The 19985-nt window shown below is 40.5% G+C and overlaps 1 protein-coding gene across 1 annotated transcript in view; it reads right to left on the bottom strand.

Annotated features, from left to right (window-relative positions):
- Positions 1 to 282: 282 nt before the first annotated feature.
- Positions 283 to 19985, bottom strand: part of SSFA2 (sperm specific antigen 2) — a 33487-nt gene continuing 13784 nt past the window's right edge. Inside the window, exons 8-16 of the mRNA XM_008945149.1 lie at positions 17784 to 17875; positions 13532 to 14734; positions 11045 to 11125; positions 10508 to 10635; positions 9301 to 9451; positions 8107 to 8172; positions 7011 to 7424; positions 885 to 1009; positions 283 to 489 (exon numbers count right to left, since the gene is read on the bottom strand). Coding sequence (XP_008943397.1) covers positions 899 to 1009; positions 7011 to 7424; positions 8107 to 8172; positions 9301 to 9451; positions 10508 to 10635; positions 11045 to 11125; positions 13532 to 14734; positions 17784 to 17875 — 2246 coding nt within the window. The 3' untranslated portion in view covers positions 283 to 489; positions 885 to 898. The remainder of the gene's footprint in view (positions 490 to 884; positions 1010 to 7010; positions 7425 to 8106; positions 8173 to 9300; positions 9452 to 10507; positions 10636 to 11044; positions 11126 to 13531; positions 14735 to 17783; positions 17876 to 19985) is intronic.

Raw genomic sequence — 19985 nt, 5'->3', positions numbered from 1 at the left:
GAAACCATTACTGGTTGTTTCAAGCTCTCAAAGTGGATCAGTTATTGCACAATAAATACCTCACAGAGGTCAGTGTTTGGGGGGAGGGGGTGTTTGTTGTGGGTGTTTTTGTTGTTCTTTGTTTAAAAAAAGCTAGGCTGAACTCATGTGTGTTATTTATAAATCGGTTACGTCTGGAAATCTTCAAGTTTCATGATGCATCATTAGACAAAGAAATTAGCTACATAAAAATTTACAACAGGGACATACATATAAATACAAAACCTTTCACAGAGTGCCACAGATGCTTTAAGGAAAGTAATGAACCAGCTAAAGTGTCTAAGTCTTTGCAGATGAACTCAAGGAAAGGCACACATCATAGAACCAAGCATCGAATACAGTAGCCTATCTCAGCAGCTTTAACATCTCCTGAAGCAAAAATAACTTGGCACTTTCACCAGCGTACGCCGCCCAAAGCAGAATCTCACAGCATTTCGGAATACATCCAACCTTATGGGAAAGAAAAAGCAAGACAAATATCTAAATTAGATTTTCAGAAGCCTTCTGCTAGTTATAGTTGAGTATGCGTTTTGATAATATTCGTATCTAAGGCAGGCAAACTACAGAAAACCTCTTGCATGATGCATTCATATGTGAATTCATCACGGGGCACACTGAAACCAAAGGTCAAAGACCACTGCATGAAAGCCGACAGCCAAATGGGCCAAACTACAAACCAGCTAATTTTCCAGAGCTATCTGGAATTATCACTGTTCACTGTATCTAATGAACTTCAATGTTTATCACTTTCCAAGAGGAAAATGCAGACAAAGCAAGGTTTAAGTTAGCAATGACATTTCATATGACTAAATAAAATCTCTTTCTGGCATATTCACAAAGATTACCTGTAGTACCACCTTCATGGCTGTGTATTGTGTTGTGCAGTTGCAGATCTGCTTTGGGGTGATACAGCTGCTAACAATCCACTTACTATTTCTCGTCTTATTTCACCAACAATAGACTCCTTAATCTGAAAGGGATTAGTCAAAGTTTTAAAGTCAGTAAATTACATAATCAATGGATAAAACAAAATGATATTGCAGATATGTTTGACATTATCAACATATGAAAATCTACACCACCAAAAAGTCAACTTTCAAAAAATGCAAATGGAGAAACAGCTATTTTTCCAAAAGAAACCCTCTAAGTAATTTCAAAGTCCTTGCAAATCATATAAATGCAAACCAAGCTGGTTTTGTTTTTCCAGATGGTAAATATATCTACGTTTTACACTTCTGATAATTGGTTTTATGTTAAGAAAAAAATACAATTCAGCTATGCAAAGTTCTGAAAATAGTATTTTAGGATACGCACACATCAAAAGCACCCCAAATGCACTGCTTTTCGACATTAAAATTTATCTCCTGAAAACAAAGGTATGACTGATCTGCCTCACACATGGGTTATGCAGTAGGAAAGGTCTAAATCCATGAACATGAGCTGCTGTTTTCACATAAAACAAAAGGAGCCAGATCATAATTACATACTTGCAGCAGTGAAGAAAAACAAAGAACTTCAATGGTTGCTCACATCATCAGTTGGCCACTGGGATATGATCTATGCCAGCAAAGGCTATTTTTCACAAGGTTGTGACAAAGTATTTACCCATTAAATTTTACATAAAACAAATGCAGGAGTTACTATGAGCAGGCACCTGAGGCCAGAACAAAGGAGGAGCAGAGCACTGATGGCTACAGTAAAGGAAACAAAGGAGAAAAGGAGGCAAAGGGGCACATTATGCTGGAAAGGAACAGGGCGTGAAAAAAATAACATGGGCTGCTTACAAGTATGAGAAATCTTTGACACAAACTCATTTTTTGGATGGTCTTCAGTAAGGACTAACAAGTCAGATGCAGTTCCAAGGACAGAGGACAATGATGGTGAGTAAGAGTGCCGGGGGGTAAGAGCCAGTGACCAGCCGCTGGGGTCACTTGCAGAAGCACTCATCAGACCAGTTACGCAATATAGCTTTCTTATTCTTACGAAAAGCCCAATAATTTCCTGGCACAAATAATTCATTTTAGACTAAAGAAAATACTGTTCATAGTGTCATTTCAAAGTAGTTTTCAAGTGCCTGAGTAGTTGTAATGAATGTGAGATTTAACGCCAGAAAAAAAAGCTGACATTTCTAATCCTGGTTTTGCCAGTAACAAATCCCTTCATGTTCTGATGCCCCACCAAGACCACAGGAATAATATTTACTCAAATCCAGCCTTCCCAACAGCCTTGCCATGTTTGCATAGCCCTCTCATCATCTCATTGAACATCTTGCAATTATTCTTGTAAGTCTCCCCACTTCCTGGTGCGTCAAAAGGATTAAGCAACAACGTCAGAAGGGTGGCAGCAGCATTAGCAACAGGTTATTTATCCCTTGTTCTCATTGGCAAGCTATTCAACACCTAAACCATTAGCGGCAAAGTTCCTTGTTTCATTACTACTTTGCATCAAGCAGAAATTCAGAGACTATTATATTATTGGGAAACAGGTTTCCAGTTGGGTTGTTTGCTGATTAACTGACCAAAGAAAAGCCAGCATGTAACAGGGCCTGGTTTACCAACACCCACAAGTCCCGAGCATAAACAGGCAGGCATACAAAGCTTTAGGACCACTGTCAGCATAGGAAGGCCTTTGGGATTTAGAAATTCAGGCACAGGGAAACCTGCCACACAGCAACCCAACTGGCCAGTAGGCCACTGTTGTAAGGGAGCCCTGTGCTGCTCTGATGGCGTTTCTTCTCCAGTATCACACAGGGTGGGTCTGTGTGACACTACAAAACAGTTCTGTGCCCTTCTCTCAATGGATAGACAAAAATAAACCTCACTTTCCAGAGAAAACTGATAAAAGCTTCCCAAATTAGCAAGTAAATAGTATGACAAATATTTTTATGGTGAGATGGAGACCGAAAAGGAAGTGGCTCCTGTTCTATTCTCAGCTCTTCCAACATCTTCTGGCATGACCTTGATGGATTGCTTGAGTCCTTTGGTTCTCACCTTCCTGCCTGGATGACAAAAGGGCCACCCTCCACTACTTCTCACTGTCACTGCTTCCCCCCTTCTTTCCAGACTCATCAAGGTCAATCCTACATAATAAGCACAGCATCGTTTCCTGCAGTGACTCAGTCCCATGTGTGTGTCACAACAATGACCAATGTTTGCCTTTTTCATTGCAAATGATAGAGGGCAAGGTGCATCTTCCATTTGTTCTGCAGAAGGGCACAGCCCACTGCCAAGAATTGCTCTGTATGAAAGACAGAAAGCTGTTGGTGAATGCTCCGCTGGTATTTTTAGCAGCTGAATGAAAAATTGATTATTTGAAAGAGAACAGAACCCACTCATTTATGGTACATATACCATGCTGATACAACACTAATATTCAATATTGCATTAATAACACCTCACAGATTGTTTTACTCCAGTAAACAAGTCATCTTTCTCCCTGTGAAAGAATGTACTATTACTGTAATACTGTGTTGCTGCTAAACACTGAACTGAGAGTGAAATGTGCCACAGTGGTAATTCTAGAGGTGGGTGTCCTTCATCTACTGATGGAAAATGAACTAAGGCTTTTCACAGTCCTTATATTCCTGATCTGAGCAGTTTTTCCTTTATTAACATTAAATGGTTAATTAATTATTGTCATTTATTATTATTGTTAATGAAATTATTAAAATCCTTTATTTTGTTTCCTCTACTAAATTAATTTTTTTCTACTCTATTTTCAACTTGTGCCACTTCATGGCAGCAGTCAGAACGGGAAAGGCAAGATTGTCTATCAGACAATCTCTCTAGCCCATAAAGACCCATTACAGCCCCCTGAACCAGATGTTGACAGGAACATCATACATTTCTTTAAAGTATAGCAATTAAATGCCATTTACAATGGAGATCTGTTAGCAAAACCAAAACCCACATGGCTCTTAAGCAGAAAGCTTTTTAAACTATCGCATCTTTTAAACTGCAGAAGAGCAGAGTGAGAGGACCTGGTGGCAATCCTAGCAACACTGTGATCTATGAGTCATCTATTAAGTGCTTCATGTGATACTCCAGTGGAGGTCAAGCTGTATTTTGATCAAAACAAGAGGGCCACTGTTTGGCGTTTTAACATTTCACGTTATTGAATGCTTTTCTGTGGGAGTTAGTCCACTAACACTAAAAGTTAACACCATGAGGTTTTTTAATGCCAACAAATAGTTAGAGGTCAAAGCTCACATGCATTACAACCCGCCCAGGCTTATTCTGAAACACTGCCTGACTTTTCTTTCTCCAACGCAAGGTCACACAGCTACAGGGAATGGGACGAATAACAAGGGTTTAACATTTATGAATGCATACATGAGGAATGCATCCTACCAGATTTCTTTCTTTCGACAATGAAACTGTAATTCCTTTGTTAACAACAGAGCTACTTAAATAAGACACATGTCCACTTATGCTCTGTTTCACAATTACAATGATTTTCCTGACTAGTACTTAACAGCATATTCTGTCTCTGCAAAAACTACCAGGTGCTTCGAGCCAATGCATCTTCACTTTGACCTGCAAAACTTCTCATGCTGAGCATCTAAGCTGATGCAAAACAGGCTGCCCATGAGGTTAAACTGAGGGACAATCTTCCTGTGTGCTCAAACATTTACAAAGTGAGTCAAGCCGAGTTATTTGCTGACTACTCATCTTTGAATAGTAGCCTCTCAGTTCAGTGGAGATTCCTTCAGCATTACAATGTCCTCAGTGCCATACAACCCAAAGAACAATCTCTGTGCAAAGACTACACGTCTTTATTTGCCATCAATTAATGAAGTTAGAGATACTTTTACACAGGCTAACCTCAGAAAAAATATTGACTAAAATAACTCTGTATTTTTATTCCAGCCCCATTTACTGTCTCTCCTGCTTTTAGAGTACATTTGAATTACAGCTCTGTCCCTCCCTCCTTTAGCAATCCTCCACCATGACACAGCTCCTCTGGCATGCAGGTTTTTACAGAAGGGATGGATACAAACACAATATCCTGGCTTCACTTCAGAATGGGCAGTAAAGTACAAGGCATTACACCTAATGTGCAAGTCTTCTCTGAGGAGTAAGCAAGGAATCCTTTTAAAAGGGCACGAAAGGGAAAAGACCAGAAAGGGAGAGAATTTGGGATGTCTGGAAATATTTTATGACATCTCCAAAACTAGGCTTCTCAAGACTCCTTCCAACTTTCCTCTAGGTACTTCAGAGAAAATGGCAGCAAGAGAGTGGTGGAGGGGGGAAGATATTTAAAAATTGAATGCTTGCCCCCCTGGCTCATTCATTTTGCTTTCAAAGTAGAGTTGTAAAGTTTTAGCACCAGAAGCTCCACTGTAAAGACGAGTGGTGGCCAGAAGGTGTCCAGCTCCTAATCACAGTAATGATGAGGTCACTGTTCTGGTGGCAGCTTGCTGTGAGCTGACTGTGGTACCTTTCATTTTGCAGGATAATGCCATTTTCCATAACTCATTCCACTGACTCTGATGGGGCAAAGCACTACTCAGCATCATGAGCATACCTTTTGAAAGCTTGTCTCCATTCACCTCACTGCCAAACTTCATCCTTTTTTAACACCAGCATTTCACTGACAGTTAATGCTTGTGGCCACATATTATTCTTAGCACTTTCAGCTCTTGTTATTTACAGTTACCCAAAGGTAAACAAAATAAATATCTTCACATACTTCCAGTCATCACCATCTATAAAAACATTTTTCGTAATGCTCTGCTGCTTCCCAATCTCACTGTGAAAGTGAAAGGTGCCTACACATAGCAAAGCTCACAGTGAGTCAGCCCAGACAACATCTCCACTCTGCAGAGACAGACACAGCAGAGCCTTGTGGTCAGATAATAAGTAAAAAGGATACCATACACTCCAGTACTCTTTCTGCACTGACAGAAGAGGGGTGAAGGTGTGACAAAAGATTCCTCTGAGATCACAGCTCCTGTTTTATCATGTTTTAGGTATGTTTATCATGCCTTTCATCCATTTTAAAGACAAATCTAAGACAAAGCTGGTTCCATTTACACACAGCCTCAACGCAAGCACACTGTATCTGTACAGTGGACAGTACTGCAGTGTTACAACCTAGCCTGCTGTACAGTCATCAGCATTACTCCTCTCTTGACCTTTTAAGTGGGTTATGGCAGAGACATAGAAAAGCTTCAAGGTATGAGGCTAAGGGCCCAAGGACCCAGAGGTTCTCAGTTCTCATTTCTGTATTCACAGCAGAGAGGTCGCTCCACCTTCTCATGGGCACTCACTGCTTTTGAAAATGAGAAGTTTCTTCCACTTCCTTTTCCCATTTATACTACTTGCCATAAGGCTTTCTGTCATGCCACTGATGAACAAGCCATGCAGTTTTAGTCCTGTTTTTCAATCGGGCCCACAGGAAAAATAACTGAGTACCCTTCACTTTCATTGACTGCCAATAAAACTAGTCCAACAGCATTCGTCCAACTCCAGTCTTAAAGTCTGAAACAACTTCTCATCTAACTTCAGTCTGCTTCACTTACACTCCTACAGTCTTTAGTGGTCTGGAGTAGAGGGACTGGGCTTAACATTTACTATGGAGTTGTTTCAGAAACAGCATTTCGTCAATCAAATCAACTCCAGCCTGGCATTTCAGCTAGCAAACATGATATTGAAATTTTTACTTGGGATTCTTACCCAAGTAACAGAGATGGCAAGTTCTTTCTCACCCAGACTTATAGCTGCAACTACCTATTAATATAAGTGCTACCTACTGCACTGAAAAAACATCTACTGGTCTGCACAAGAATGCAACTGTGGCTTGAACGTCTACCAATAATCTCTGAGCCTTCAGAAACAGTACAGGAACAGTACAGAGCTTTGGCTTGAGAAGGAAGAGAAAACCCCAGTGGTCAAGACTTACAGATGGCCTGTCTTTAGGTTACAGTAAACACTGTTCAAACGTCCAGATCTCAGCCCTTCCCTCCTCACCTCCCGTATGACTTGCTGCAGCTCCTCCTGCTCCACAGTTTTATGGATTTCATCAACTGAAGGCACAAGAGAGACTTTTTCAAGTTTGTGCTCCACCTCTGGCTTGGAGTCTGCAAGATCCTCAGAGCTTTCCACCTGCTGTCCAGCACCTGCTCTCCCCGGGGCAGTTGGTGTTAAGGCAACTGAGGCTCTGTATAACTTCTTGCTTTGACTCTTAGACTTTCCTGTAAGTTCAGAGGATCCAACACCAGCTTTTCTACCTGCATGACCAGAGCACACTGAAGAAGAATCAGAGTTTCCATGGGAGAATACGGACTCTGTACCCTCTGCTGGAAGAGTTTCCAGTCCAAGGTCTCCCAGTCCTAAACCCAGTTCAGACTTCAGAAATGACTGTTCTCGAATAAGTTCAGAGACCTAAGGATTCAGAAAAGAAATAGTCCTGAATAAGCATGTAGAAAAGTTGCATACAGACACAACTATGTTTTCTTGTTATTTATTCAACCACTTACTCATTCCCTCCATGCAACAAACGCAGCTATAAAATAAATATGTGCTTTGCCTTTATGACTGCAACAAAGAGGATCATAAAAAGGAATGGGCTTTTTTGAAAGCCAATATAAATACGAACTGTGGCAGTTGCCCAAGCCACTGAGTTTTGCAATACGGGTGCATCCTGCCAGAGACATTGACAGAGACACACATAAAGGCTTGATTTTGTTTCTTTTTGCTAAAACAATTTGTTTGTTCTTTCCATTTTCCAGTCTTTGAACTACTTGCTTTCAATAGTATAAAACATATAGAAAAAGAAGGCATTTCCCCTAGAGAATTCACCATGCAGTCACTGTAGCAGCTAAATGCAAGCAACATTTCGCTTCTACATATTCCTCTTAAAATCAAACAAGACTTCACAGCTACATACACCCATCTATGGTTAACTTTGCTTAAGGGAAAATGCAGCTGTTCTCAACAGAACTATTCAAGTAAGTAAAGAATTTCCAAGATTATGTGTCACATGAATCTCCTGTAAAGTTTTTCTAAGAAACCCCTTCCTGGATCTTTTTCTTAGTAAAACATACAGCACGCAACAATTACTTACTGGTTCAATGACATTCAGTGGAGAAGGGCATGACAGATTATCAGCACTTCTGCTTCCATACATACCCTGAAAAAAATAAGACAATTTGATTAATTGAGGATTTTTTTAGAGCTGTCAGAAGTTTATATATAAACATGCCATGTCTTAGACAATTTTCTGTAAAAGCAGAAACTTAGAAACCGGAAGCAAAGCTGGTTGGAGAAAGTTTATTTCAGTCACTTTGAAAGCTGGCCCTCTCTATAAAAGGATTTACAAATAAAAAGATATTTATATGGTTCACAGAATGCAAGTTTGGCTTGGGATCACAGTAATACCATATATTCCTATTCTTTGGTTTCAATTTTTTTTCCCCATGACAAAATACTGAAAAGGAAGATGTGGCCTGTGCTGCTTCTACAGAAGAGGAATGGTTAAGAAAGAGGAATGACACCCTGGATGAACATAGGATACTTTTCATCTGTGCTTCCTTTGTTTGGCTGATGACAGAATTGCAGCAGATAAAAAAACAATAGTCTTCTACTGAGTGAAAAATAAGAGAAAGTATATCACCATGCCACCAACAAACATATCCAAGTGTCTCTTTTATCCCTGCTCCTGTGCTTCTGGCATGTGTTTGTGGGAGCAGAGCTTCTCCTACTGTTTGGTGGGGAGCCCTATGTTTATCTGAAGGAGCTACAAAAAGCAATGGAAAAAAAAAAAATGAAGATGACAAATGAATTTACCAGTTTCTTTGTTCCAAGGATTGGTGGCACTAGGGAAAGCAACACCCCATTCCTTGGGAGAGAAACCCTGCATTTTTCATGTCTCGGCCCTCATTCCAGAAGTAAGAAAATCAGTGCAGGGAAACTCCAGAAAAACCATCACCATCTCTCTACATGTAAGGATATTAGACAGGAGCATTGCATACCAAAACTGTGAAAACTCAGGGTTGTAACAAGATAAAAAAGAAAGGAAAAAAAAGAAAACACCAGAAGATACGTGTTCATATGTATTAACACCAAGACAGTCCCTCTATTCAAACAACTTTTCCATAAGATAAAACACTGACTGAAAATAATAAAACCTGACCCCTGATAATACACAGGTCATTATTAGAGTCCCCAGGTATCATCCCACCGTAAGAGTTTCAACAGTTATGATTTATTAAGATAACACTGAGAACACACATAATGCTGTTGCAGAAGTAATACTTACTACGTGCGCCTGAGGTCTGTAAGGTGAAGACATGTGCAGACTTCTCAGCTGGTCTTCCAAAGCCAGCAGACGCTCCTCTAACTGCATCTCTAGCTCCTGCAGCTCCATGCGGACAGACTTTCTCAAGCTCTGTAGCTGATCAGCTTCATATCTATAGTAAGTCCACCACAAAAAGGACAGGGGTGTTCACTGTAGTCAAGTGAACATCACAAAGGGGGAACTGAGCAGGACAGTCCTGTGAGTAAAGGACTACATCCAAAGGAATTAAAAGTGGAACACAGAAAATCTCTCTTTCATGGGAAAATTAACTGAATGCCTAGATGGAACAAAAGTCTTTCCCTGTTTATAGACAATACGTATCACTTCAAAGAAAACTAAACAATGTAGTCTAACAGAACACTTTCCAAACATTTTAGCTTTAAATGCTTAAATATATGCAACCAGAAGAAACTGGCATTTATATATGTATCTATCAAATCCAGTTTAAAACCAGTAAAAACAAAAATCACAGAGCAATACAATAATTGCATATTACTTGTCCAGCATGGTTCTACATTCCCAAGCAGTCACAGCTACATTTTGGCCAGGACACCAATGTCTAAGAAAGCCAACTGATTTCAAACATATTTACTTTTAAAGTGGTTAGTCAAGAGCTGATTCAACTAAAGTAAATATATGAGCAGTTTGGAAAACTGTTCCAGATCAGCTGTTCCTGCAACTCATGGCAAGTACAAGCACACAGAGCCAGAATATGAATGCCATCTGTAGACTGGCAAGTGGCCACTGTAAGTTGGAAAAGCATCTGAATGCTACTATAAGAATTTTTTTATCTACATCTACAGTGGGGGTGTCAGAGTAGAATCTAAGCTGAATATCTTAAAGGCTTTCCCCTCTTTGATATCTAATGTTCAAATATCCTATGATAAAAGTCTTTAAAATCTGCAGCTGTAAAAGCTCTTCAGAGAAAGAATAAACACCAAAAAAAATGGTCAGTTAATAAGAAACAGGGAATAGAAGAAGCAAAGAGGAAAAAAAATCTAGAATGAAGAAATACAAAGAAGAAAGTAAGGAAGTTTTTGGCATAAACTCAAGTCCAACCTTGTTAAAATTTAAACTAATAGATTTCTTGCCCTGATTTCAGAAGCAGTGACATTTCCTGAAATGCCAAAGTGTATATATATATTATTTTTTCTTAAGATTATTTTACCTTTCCTCTTCTGTCATGTGCTGATAAACTGTTGTCTGTTGACGTAACATAGTCAATTCCAAATCCATCATTTGTGTTCTGAATAAGTTTAGATTTCGCCTTACCACTTGTAGCTCCTGGAAAGTATTCTGGGGAAAATCAATCAATAAATAGATGCATTACATGGAAAAACTGATTAAAATAAGTCTGGATCCTATAACCACATTTGCCTAGATGTGGCCTTTGAGTCATTCAGAACCTCTGTAACTTCAGTACCCTACAGAGACTGCATGTTGTGAACTCAAAATAATTCAAGTAAACAAGATTTTTAGATGTATTTCTATATATATGCTTGTATACAAGCAAACATATGAAAGGATTTCAGTGTATTTAGATTAATTCCTTTTTAACATTATTTGGAGGATGGCCACCTTTTATTTCTTCAGAGAAAAGATAGCACACTGCACTGCTCAAAGTTAGCCCAGTCTCTGGCACATTAATGATGTTTCTCTATCTTTTATTTTGACTAAGTACCACCATGTGAACAGGGTCACTTACTTCATAGAGAGGTAGAATGGATGATCTCTGAGTAGTGTAACTGGTGGCAGCCACAAGATCCTGACCCCTCATCACAGGATACTAGGGAAGAAACAAACAAACAATTTGAAAAGGGAAATTCAGCAGTCTCCTTTATGAACTCATCTTCTCAAATGCAGAGATGCTCCAAGATCAGCCCCTGTTAAAACACAACCTTGCTGGCACTGCAATCTCTGCTACGTAAATGTTGTATCAAGAAAAGGAAACCTTACAAAATGGCAGTGCCAGCTCTTAACCGGAGCATGGGTACTGAAACTCTGTGAGGTAAATGTGCTGCAGGAGAAAAACCAAATCAATCCTGTCTGACACAGTAAAAATGGATAAAAGTCAGGTTTAAATTAGTTTTTTCCACACCCGGCATTTTATGCTTGAAAACTTAGTAGTCTCAGTTGTCTTAACTAACGATAAAAAGAACAAATCCAAACCAGAAATGAGCAAATTAAACTGCAATCCATTTTCAAATCATGGTTACAGTCACATTTGTTGTAGGGTTTTGTTCAGTTCTTAAGTTTGGGGATTTTTTTTTTTGTTCATTTTGAGTTTTAATCTCACTACATTACCCTCATTTGAGGACCCCTGCATGCTAATGATCTCTCATGAAAGCAAGATTGTTGAAGAATTTCTATTTGCATGTTGCATCAACACATGGAGCAACCAGATAAAATTCAGGGGCTACTACATGTAGAGACAAGGCACAACAAAGAACAGTAGAAATAGCAACGCCTTTTACCTTATCAAACACAAACAAAACAACAGCTTGTCTACTATAATTTTGTAAGAATTCAAAAGACTATTGACACAATGGAAAATTTGATGTTTGTCCATTAATCCAGGGGAGCTTTGCTCAAACATGATCACATCTAGGGGATGTTTTGTTTTTCCTCTCCCAGTTTTCTCTGTTCCCTGTTCTATCAGGAATTTATCTATTCCTCTTTATTCCTTCTTAAAATCAGAATCATAGATTTGAAATACCTGAACTTTTTCCTTCAGCCACAGAGTATGCTGTGTGCCAAACTGAATCTCAGCTGTAGGAAAAAGCATTCACCAAGGAGTACATATTCATTTAAACTTCTGCAGTGAGAACGACCAAGCCCCTAAAATGGAACAAGTCTAGACAAAATACACTGGAAGCAGAACAAGTGGGCTAGGAGTTATTATACTCTCTTATACTATATTTTTTAATTGAATCAGCTTGAGCACGAGTTCTGGGCATAATACAGAGGTTTCTTCTTTGGTAGGTTTATTTAGCATGGTATATGTGGTAAAAGTACCATAGCACACTGTAATCTTACACAAATATTAAGGCTGCAATTGGTACCTGTGAGAGAATTTTACAGAGCAGGTTAAATTCTGCAAGCACTTGCTCCCAGGCACACTGTCCACTACTTTGAGAAATAGGTGACTTAACACACAGCTGACCACAGCATGCCACTAGAGAGCTGGTCACAAAGCTCTCTGCGAGAAGCAGGGCCAGCTGGTAGAACCGAAGTCAAGCTGGACTAGGCTCTAACTTCTGACAAGTGGCAAAATAAACAAAATTACATGGGTCTAAAAAAGCCCACTATACCCGACCACCTGTAATATGGTGCAAGCAGGCACACGTTTCTTCTTGGGTAAAACCCACAGAAACTGTTGATGCTCTACAACTGAATAGACTTCATGTATTCATATATAAACAAGCAGAGTCTGCAAGTGCTCTGCCCATGTAGCCTCCTGCAGCAGCTTGCAGGCTCCCAAGTTTGATCACCACCTAAGCGAACAGCAGTACAGGGATGGCAGAAGAGGGACAGATGACAATCAGGAGAGAAAGAGCAAAAGGTGTGGCAGAAACTGGCAAAAAAAAAGTGTGCTTGCATTTTAAAGCATTTCTTCTCTGAGTGATGAGATGGACAAAATTTCACATGCTCTGGCAAAACTGATTCTTAATAAATGACTGATGATGTCAGGAACATGTTGACTAGCTCCAGAGGTGGAAGTGCAAAAGATTGGCATGAAACAGCACAGAAACATGTAGGGATCAATCATCAACACCATTAATGAAGACATGCGACTTGCAACGAAAAAAATACATTCCTGTCAGTTGGTTGGGAAGTATGTCAGAGAGAAAAGAGAGGTCAAAGGACTGTCAATATGTATTTTCAAATCTAAAGCTAATGACTATCACCTTAAAATAATATAGAAGAAAAGAATACACTGTTCCTCCCTCCCACCCAAGAATATATAAAAAAAAATAAAAATAAAAATTAAAAAAAAAAAAATCAAAAAACCCTAAACAGAGTCAACTGCAACAAGAAAAAATTAAATGCAAAAATAGTGGAGCTTAGGAGAGAGATAATCTTTTACTGATCTGTTGCATCACACAAAGTAATATTCAGGTTAGCATTTTGGTTTTGTAGGGATAAAATAAGAAGTCCCTTTGTACAGGGGCAAAATTTGACTTTCTCTTACCTGTGAGAGGTTCTGCAGAGAGTTTCTGATGTCATGGAGGACTCTGCGCAGCTGCATCTCCACGGTGGAGGGTGGATTGATGGCATAAGGTCGATGAGGAAATCCAGCATGCCTTGGAGAGAAGGGACAGCTGAAGGGGGACATCAAGGTGCCGAAGGGAGAGCTGGAGATGCTTGGGACGCTGTGGGTGCTCAGTGTCCTCGTGTGCTCACAGAGAGGTCTCTCCTGCCACTCAGCAGGGAGGGAGTGAAGGGAGCAAGTTGACTGGGACATATGTGCCGGCGTGTGCATCAGACAGCTCTGTACCCTGGTGGGACTGTTGGGCCCAGTCTGGGGCACTTCTTTTTTGGAGGATGAAGGTGCAATGAACAATGTGGATTTGCACACCAGCTGGCTGGCGGCTGCCTCACCTTCACTTCTGTCACTCTCAGATGTTGCTTTCTCATCTTTCTCCACACCTGTGTACTTGTAGGTGAAAGAAGGAGGACTGCACAGAGTCTCTTTTCCTGGAGTTAACTGGACATTCACAGAGGACACCACTTTCACCGGATTCAGCAATGCAGTTGGGAGGGACTGAGACCGCCTTAGAGGATAGCCCAATTCAGCAGACCAGAGTTTCTGCTTCCTCAGGAGATCTTTTGACTTAAGCAGAGTGCGTCCAGCCCTGGAATCCAATGTACTGACAATCCTCATCTCAGCTCTTTGCAAGGCGACCTGAACCCTGTCCACGGGTGATGGGGAGGAGCTGCCACCTTCAAGAGACTCCACTGACTTGAGGATATGGTGCGTGTGGTACTGAGGAAACTCAAACACACTGCCTTCCTCCAGCAGGTCCAATTCGTTTTGCTCACTGGAAATACCTTCCTCTTTAGGGATGACCTCTCCTTGGACTATCTCTGATATATGAGATGACTTGCTTTCTCCTTGATTTTGTTCAGTTTCATAGTCAGTAATTTTCCTGTCTTCACTCCTGTTCTCAGAAGGTGTCCCTACCTTTCGTCTTTCTACTTGAGAGATAATATCCTCTTCATCATCATCCTCCTCCTCTTCATCATCATCATCTTCTTCCTCCTCCTCAAACTTATTGAAACAGGGAAGTTCCTGGGCTATTGGTGTCTTCTGTTCCTCACTATGTGACGTCACGGTTGTCTCACTGTCACAGCTGTCAGCACTGCTTCCCATGCCCTGCAGAGATTCCTGGACCTAGGGGAGATACAAGCCAGAAAAGGGATGAACATACTAGAGACTCAACTACTGCCTTCTCAGGAGCTATGCTAAGAGTCCAAGTCCATATTCATTGAGCATTGTGGTGGGCAGCAAAAAGAATAATGCTGTTAGTGTGCAAGAAGACAGTCAAGCAGAACAAAGAAACCATAGTGTCAGATAGATTAGAAGCACATTCAAGTACAGTATCAAAAGGAGACGTGTTTTGTTTTGTTTTTTTTTTTTAAAAAGAGAAAACTATTCACTCATTTCTTTGATTTGACGATAAACTCTTTATTGCCAGAAGAACAGAAGTGGCAGCAGAGTAAAAAAAGAGTAAAATGCCTGTATTTTATGTAGTGACAACACAAAGGGAAAGCAGGGTGGTGGTAGATGGCACCTCCCATAAATAAAGGTAGCACTGTCAGCACTGAAACGAAGGGTGGTATTAGGGAATACATACTGAGAAGCGAGAAGAACTGCAGACTGTGGTGAAACTAGTGTCACAACACTAAGAATGGGAAAACCAGTCTGCCCATACACTTGGCCTGTTTTAAGTCACAGAATTGTTTGAGACTGAGAATCTCACATTAGGCTGCTAATCTCTGTTGAAGACTGCATCCAGTCCTATTACACCTATCCTTCCTTTCTCCTAATATTTCATCCCTTTTTCATTCTAAATGACAGAGCACATGTATGAGGGAGCTGCTAATTCAATAGGTAACAAATGGCAGGAAAAGCATCTATGAGAAAGGAAAAAGAAGAGGCCAATGGATTGCAAAGCATGTTCCCTAGGCTGGCCTAAATGACCAGTATATTTACAAATGGACAAGACCTAAGAATATGTGGTATAAAGTACAGCCTTTAAGACAAGCCTTCCCATCTATAATTTCTGAGGATTTCACTACCATTAGGATATTAATTATTAGTTCTTCCTAGAGAAATTAATTACTGTGTATATCACTATATACACAGTATATACTGTGTTCCTTCTCCAACCATCTAGAAGATTTCAGTCATGAAGGTCATCTTTTTAAGTATGTACTTAACAATGCACTCACTGGCACAGCCAAAAATTAGTATGAATACTGCACAGGTTCAGACACTGTTAAAGTTATTAAAAGAACAAAAGATTGTAATGTCTAGGTGAACTGAGGTGTGCTACATGTGTGCATATCTGTCTCTCTAATCCCCACCACTTTGTTCACTCACATGTCAGGCAAGCAAAACTTCAAGACCTTGGATGGAGAATTCTTCTAGCTTCTTTGGAAACATGAAACTCCTCTGCAAAATATCCCATCCCAACACCAAAACTTCCCTTAGAAATCTGTATTTGGGATGTCAGGGATGAAAGGCAATGCAGCTCCCATTTTTGAATTTTCTCCTGAGTATTAGAGGAATGCTATGGTTGCTAGAGTCAGTTACTTAACAGTAGATGGCACTAACTTACCATGCTTTTAAAAACAATACACACCCCTCTGTATCCCCTTCATCTTTTCATAGGTTCTCTTCACTAGCCGACAAGTTCTCATTCCCTCTAGTCTCATCATTCACCCCTATTTTTTGAATTCAGCTCAGCACTTGGTCTGAATAAAGCAGTGAAGGCAGCAGAAGAGAACCTAGCAACCTCATGGCATAAACCTCGTGCAGTATCCATACATCTTTTCAAAACAGCATAACAGAAAGCAGAAAAATCTCATCCCTTTACAGCCAACACAAATAAACTCCACCAATCTTCTGGCAAAAGGACACTTAGTAGTAACATGCTTTTAATGGACTCTTACATTGCAATCAGCATGAAAATCAGGAGTGAGCAACTCTAATCTGAGTCACCCTATAACATACCTGTCAACTCCAGTGCAGCCCCGGTTTGGTAGAGAGCAGAAGTCTCAGACTGTCATGTGCAAAACACACTCAGGCTCATGATTTCCTTTATTCACCCTTTTGCTCATGCAAAGTGTAAGCTGATGTTTACAGTGAGACAAAAAGATTGGCACTGTCTTGGCTTTCATTTTGGTACTCTGTTGAAAAACCACTAAACAAAGCACAGAATACCAGTACCAAAAAGGAAAAGCAACAGTGATGGATGAGTGCAGGAGTATCTTCATAGAAAGTGCCAAACAGCTTTTAAAATGTTTGGTGTGTCACACAGAACAAAACATATAGTAGCATAAATAAAATTTCAGCAGGTGCAAGCCACAGAAATAACTGGTGATATCCAGCATCCCATCTTTGTATTCTTCCAGACTATAGTTTAGGTCCCAGACAGCTAACCAATGGTCTTAAGGCCAGGATCCAACTCAAGACTTTTCTCTGGCTGACTGACAGGCCATCCAAATCATGGCTATTACTATGTGAATGTTTTAGGAGAGACAAGAGAACATCTCTCCTAAACAACAGGTAAAACACTGTGCAAATGTGTGTATTGGGCAGACACCTAAACATCAAGCTGGAACAAAAGCCTCCTTCAAGACACGCAGTCTCTGCTCAGTATCACGGCAAGTTCTGGGACTGAGATCAAAGGAACTGCAACAAGAAACGGGGTGGGAGCTCAAGATTGACTAAACGTTAATATACCTTCACAGTAAAGTTAGTACGAAACTGCTTTTACTTTCTGTCAGCTGCTAACTAAAAAAAAAAAAGTGGGAAGGAAAAAATGATACAAGAAATTAAATGATTGGCAGAAAAGCTATAATCTTTCATAACCTTAATCTCTACCCACTGCAATCATGAACAGAAGGGACTATTCTGGAGCCTCAGTCAGTAAGAAAAGATTCACCAGAAACACAAAACAGGACACGCTGAACTTAGAGCTTATTGCACACCCAAGTATATCGAGATTATCCTACCAGAAAGACTTTCAAATTTTAACACAGTTCTGTAAGGGACACAGTAGGTCCAGCTCTGAAAATGGGAAGTTTCATGATTTATAGGATTTAGACTGACAGTCATGATAGCATTCAAATATCAACATCCCTCCTGCCCTCCTCGGGTCCCTGCTGTCCCACAATAATCAGTTAATATTTCAACCACAGCATGACAGCCTTACCTGAAGCTGATTAAATGGGGAACAGTCTGTGGAGGAGTCCTCAGCAAAGCCACTGCTGTCAGAGTGCTGACTCCCAGTCCGTAACAGCTGATCTGTTTAAAACAAGCAAACCCCAACACAGTTCATTTCACAAATTACAAACTTTCAAGTCCAATCTCATTCAATACATGCCTTCCTTTTACATCAAAGTAATGTTAAGTGGATAAAACAATTCCTTTTCAATTGAACAATACAGAGAAACAACTTGTTTGTTTCAAGCAGAACTTCTCACGCAAAGCCCTATTTGTGAAACTTCAAGCAGTAGTGGAAGGAGAACCATCTTTTACATTTTTCTTTCCTGTGCTGCAGAAAAAACCCACTCTGCAGATTTTGCAGTTGCTGGAGTTTTCTTTCCAAAAACCGAATCACTGGTTAATTCACGTGCACGCAGTGGAAGAGTTGCTTTTGTATTGACATGTACAGATTTGTTCCCCCTCCTAATCATGAAAAGGAAGGAGATCACTCATGTCCTGCCAGCTTACACCACCACATACACCCAGAGGAACAGCATCACATGAGCAGAGAGGGCAATGCACACGACTTGGGAAAACTGCTAGAGACGGTCAGTGGTTTAGTGGACAAATACAAAACATCTCTGACACATCAGTGGGCAATCTGCCAAAGCACATTCCCTGTGCTCATTTTATACAGGAAAGATAAGAACCTCCTGATTATTCCTTTCTACTTACATTAGACAAACGTTAAAATAGCCTAAAGAGACTCTAAAATCCTCAATGCCACCCAGGAGTGGTTCCTCTGGTGCAAGCTCTGTAGCCATGAAGCTGCTGGTCAAGGAGATCTCAGTAGCTCTGCAGCAGTGAAACAGGAAGCACACACCAGCTATGGGGTTTACCCTACAGCACCATAAACATTTTGCTTAGCCAGATAGCAGCATGGGCAACAGCTTGATTTCAACAACCTTTAGTTCACAGCAGAAGTGTCAAAGGTTGGAAATGGGATGAGACCACAGCAGCCTGTAGCTCCCAGGCTCCTGCCACCTTCTCCTCCTCACCCTGGGGCAAGAGCTCACTGCTGCCTTCGCGGAGACTCAGTGCAGAATTTTGCCCCACATTCCTTCAACCACTTAACTGTCATCGTATAATTAATTCCAGTTCACAGCTCAATGCATTGGAATGCATCATGAAAACTGTTTGGAAACTGTTGGATATTCAGAACCAATTTTTTTTTTTAGTATTAATTTTGATGAACAATTTCACTAACAAAGAAACAAAAGCCTACACAGGCCCAGAAGTTTGTGAACACCAGGAGAGGCAAACAGCACACTAAACTTCTGTATCAGCTATTTTACCCAGTTCTGAGGGAGTGCCTTTCAAATTGTGCTGCTGCTCTGTTATCATAGTAGCCACAATATCCTGCAATGATAAACAACTTTTCTACCTCAAGACAGACATCTCCACCCAGCTCCCAGTAAAGACAATGGAAATTACTTTCCTGTGAACTGGACTAGGTCTTATTAACTGCCCAATACAATTAATACAACTGAAAGAACATGCCATGAACAGCTGAGGCTGCTGCGAAGCTGCCACCTCCTCCAAGCTGAACAGTCGCCTGCTTTGGCCTCTTCTGTCTCTTTTCCTATCTGGTGATTTTTAATTTAAAAGGAAAAAGCACTACTGGTGAAAGCCTTAGCCACAGGGGAGAGATTCCAACTAGTTCAGATAAAGCAATTCACCAGTGTGCGTGCTGGTATCTGGTTTGAGGTGCATGAAGTTTATTACTGCTCAAGAAAAATACTGACCTGCCCTTATGGTTCCTTCTCAGTGAGTATTTCCTTTTCAGCTATCAAAACAAAAATATAGATAGATACGCACATGCACATGTCTCCTCAAATCATTTCCTGGTCTAAAGCGAAAAACAGAGGTTTAGAACTTTCTCTATAGCATTTATTATTTATGCACACGCTTTGACAGCCTTACAGGACAGACCTGCCAGTCAAGTGGGCAGTCTAGAGCAGAGGCATTCAACCCAGCACCAAAGGCTGGGTTGCAGGGATTAACCCGGGATCATCCCTTGCCCTGTGTATTCCTACTAAGGCAAATGTACTTTCTGCAAAAAGGTCACCACCACTTGATGCCAACCCTGCAGCCCAAAGCTATTATCAACACTACTTAGAGGAAATCTGAACTAGCAGGAGAAGGCCAG

Source organism: Merops nubicus, unplaced genomic scaffold (assembly GCF_000691845.1).
Source record: "Merops nubicus isolate BGI_N331 unplaced genomic scaffold, ASM69184v1 scaffold9728, whole genome shotgun sequence".
In the NCBI taxonomy this organism is placed as follows: Eukaryota; Metazoa; Chordata; class Aves; order Coraciiformes; family Meropidae; genus Merops; species Merops nubicus.
This window is presented reverse-complemented; position numbering and strand designations above follow the sequence as displayed.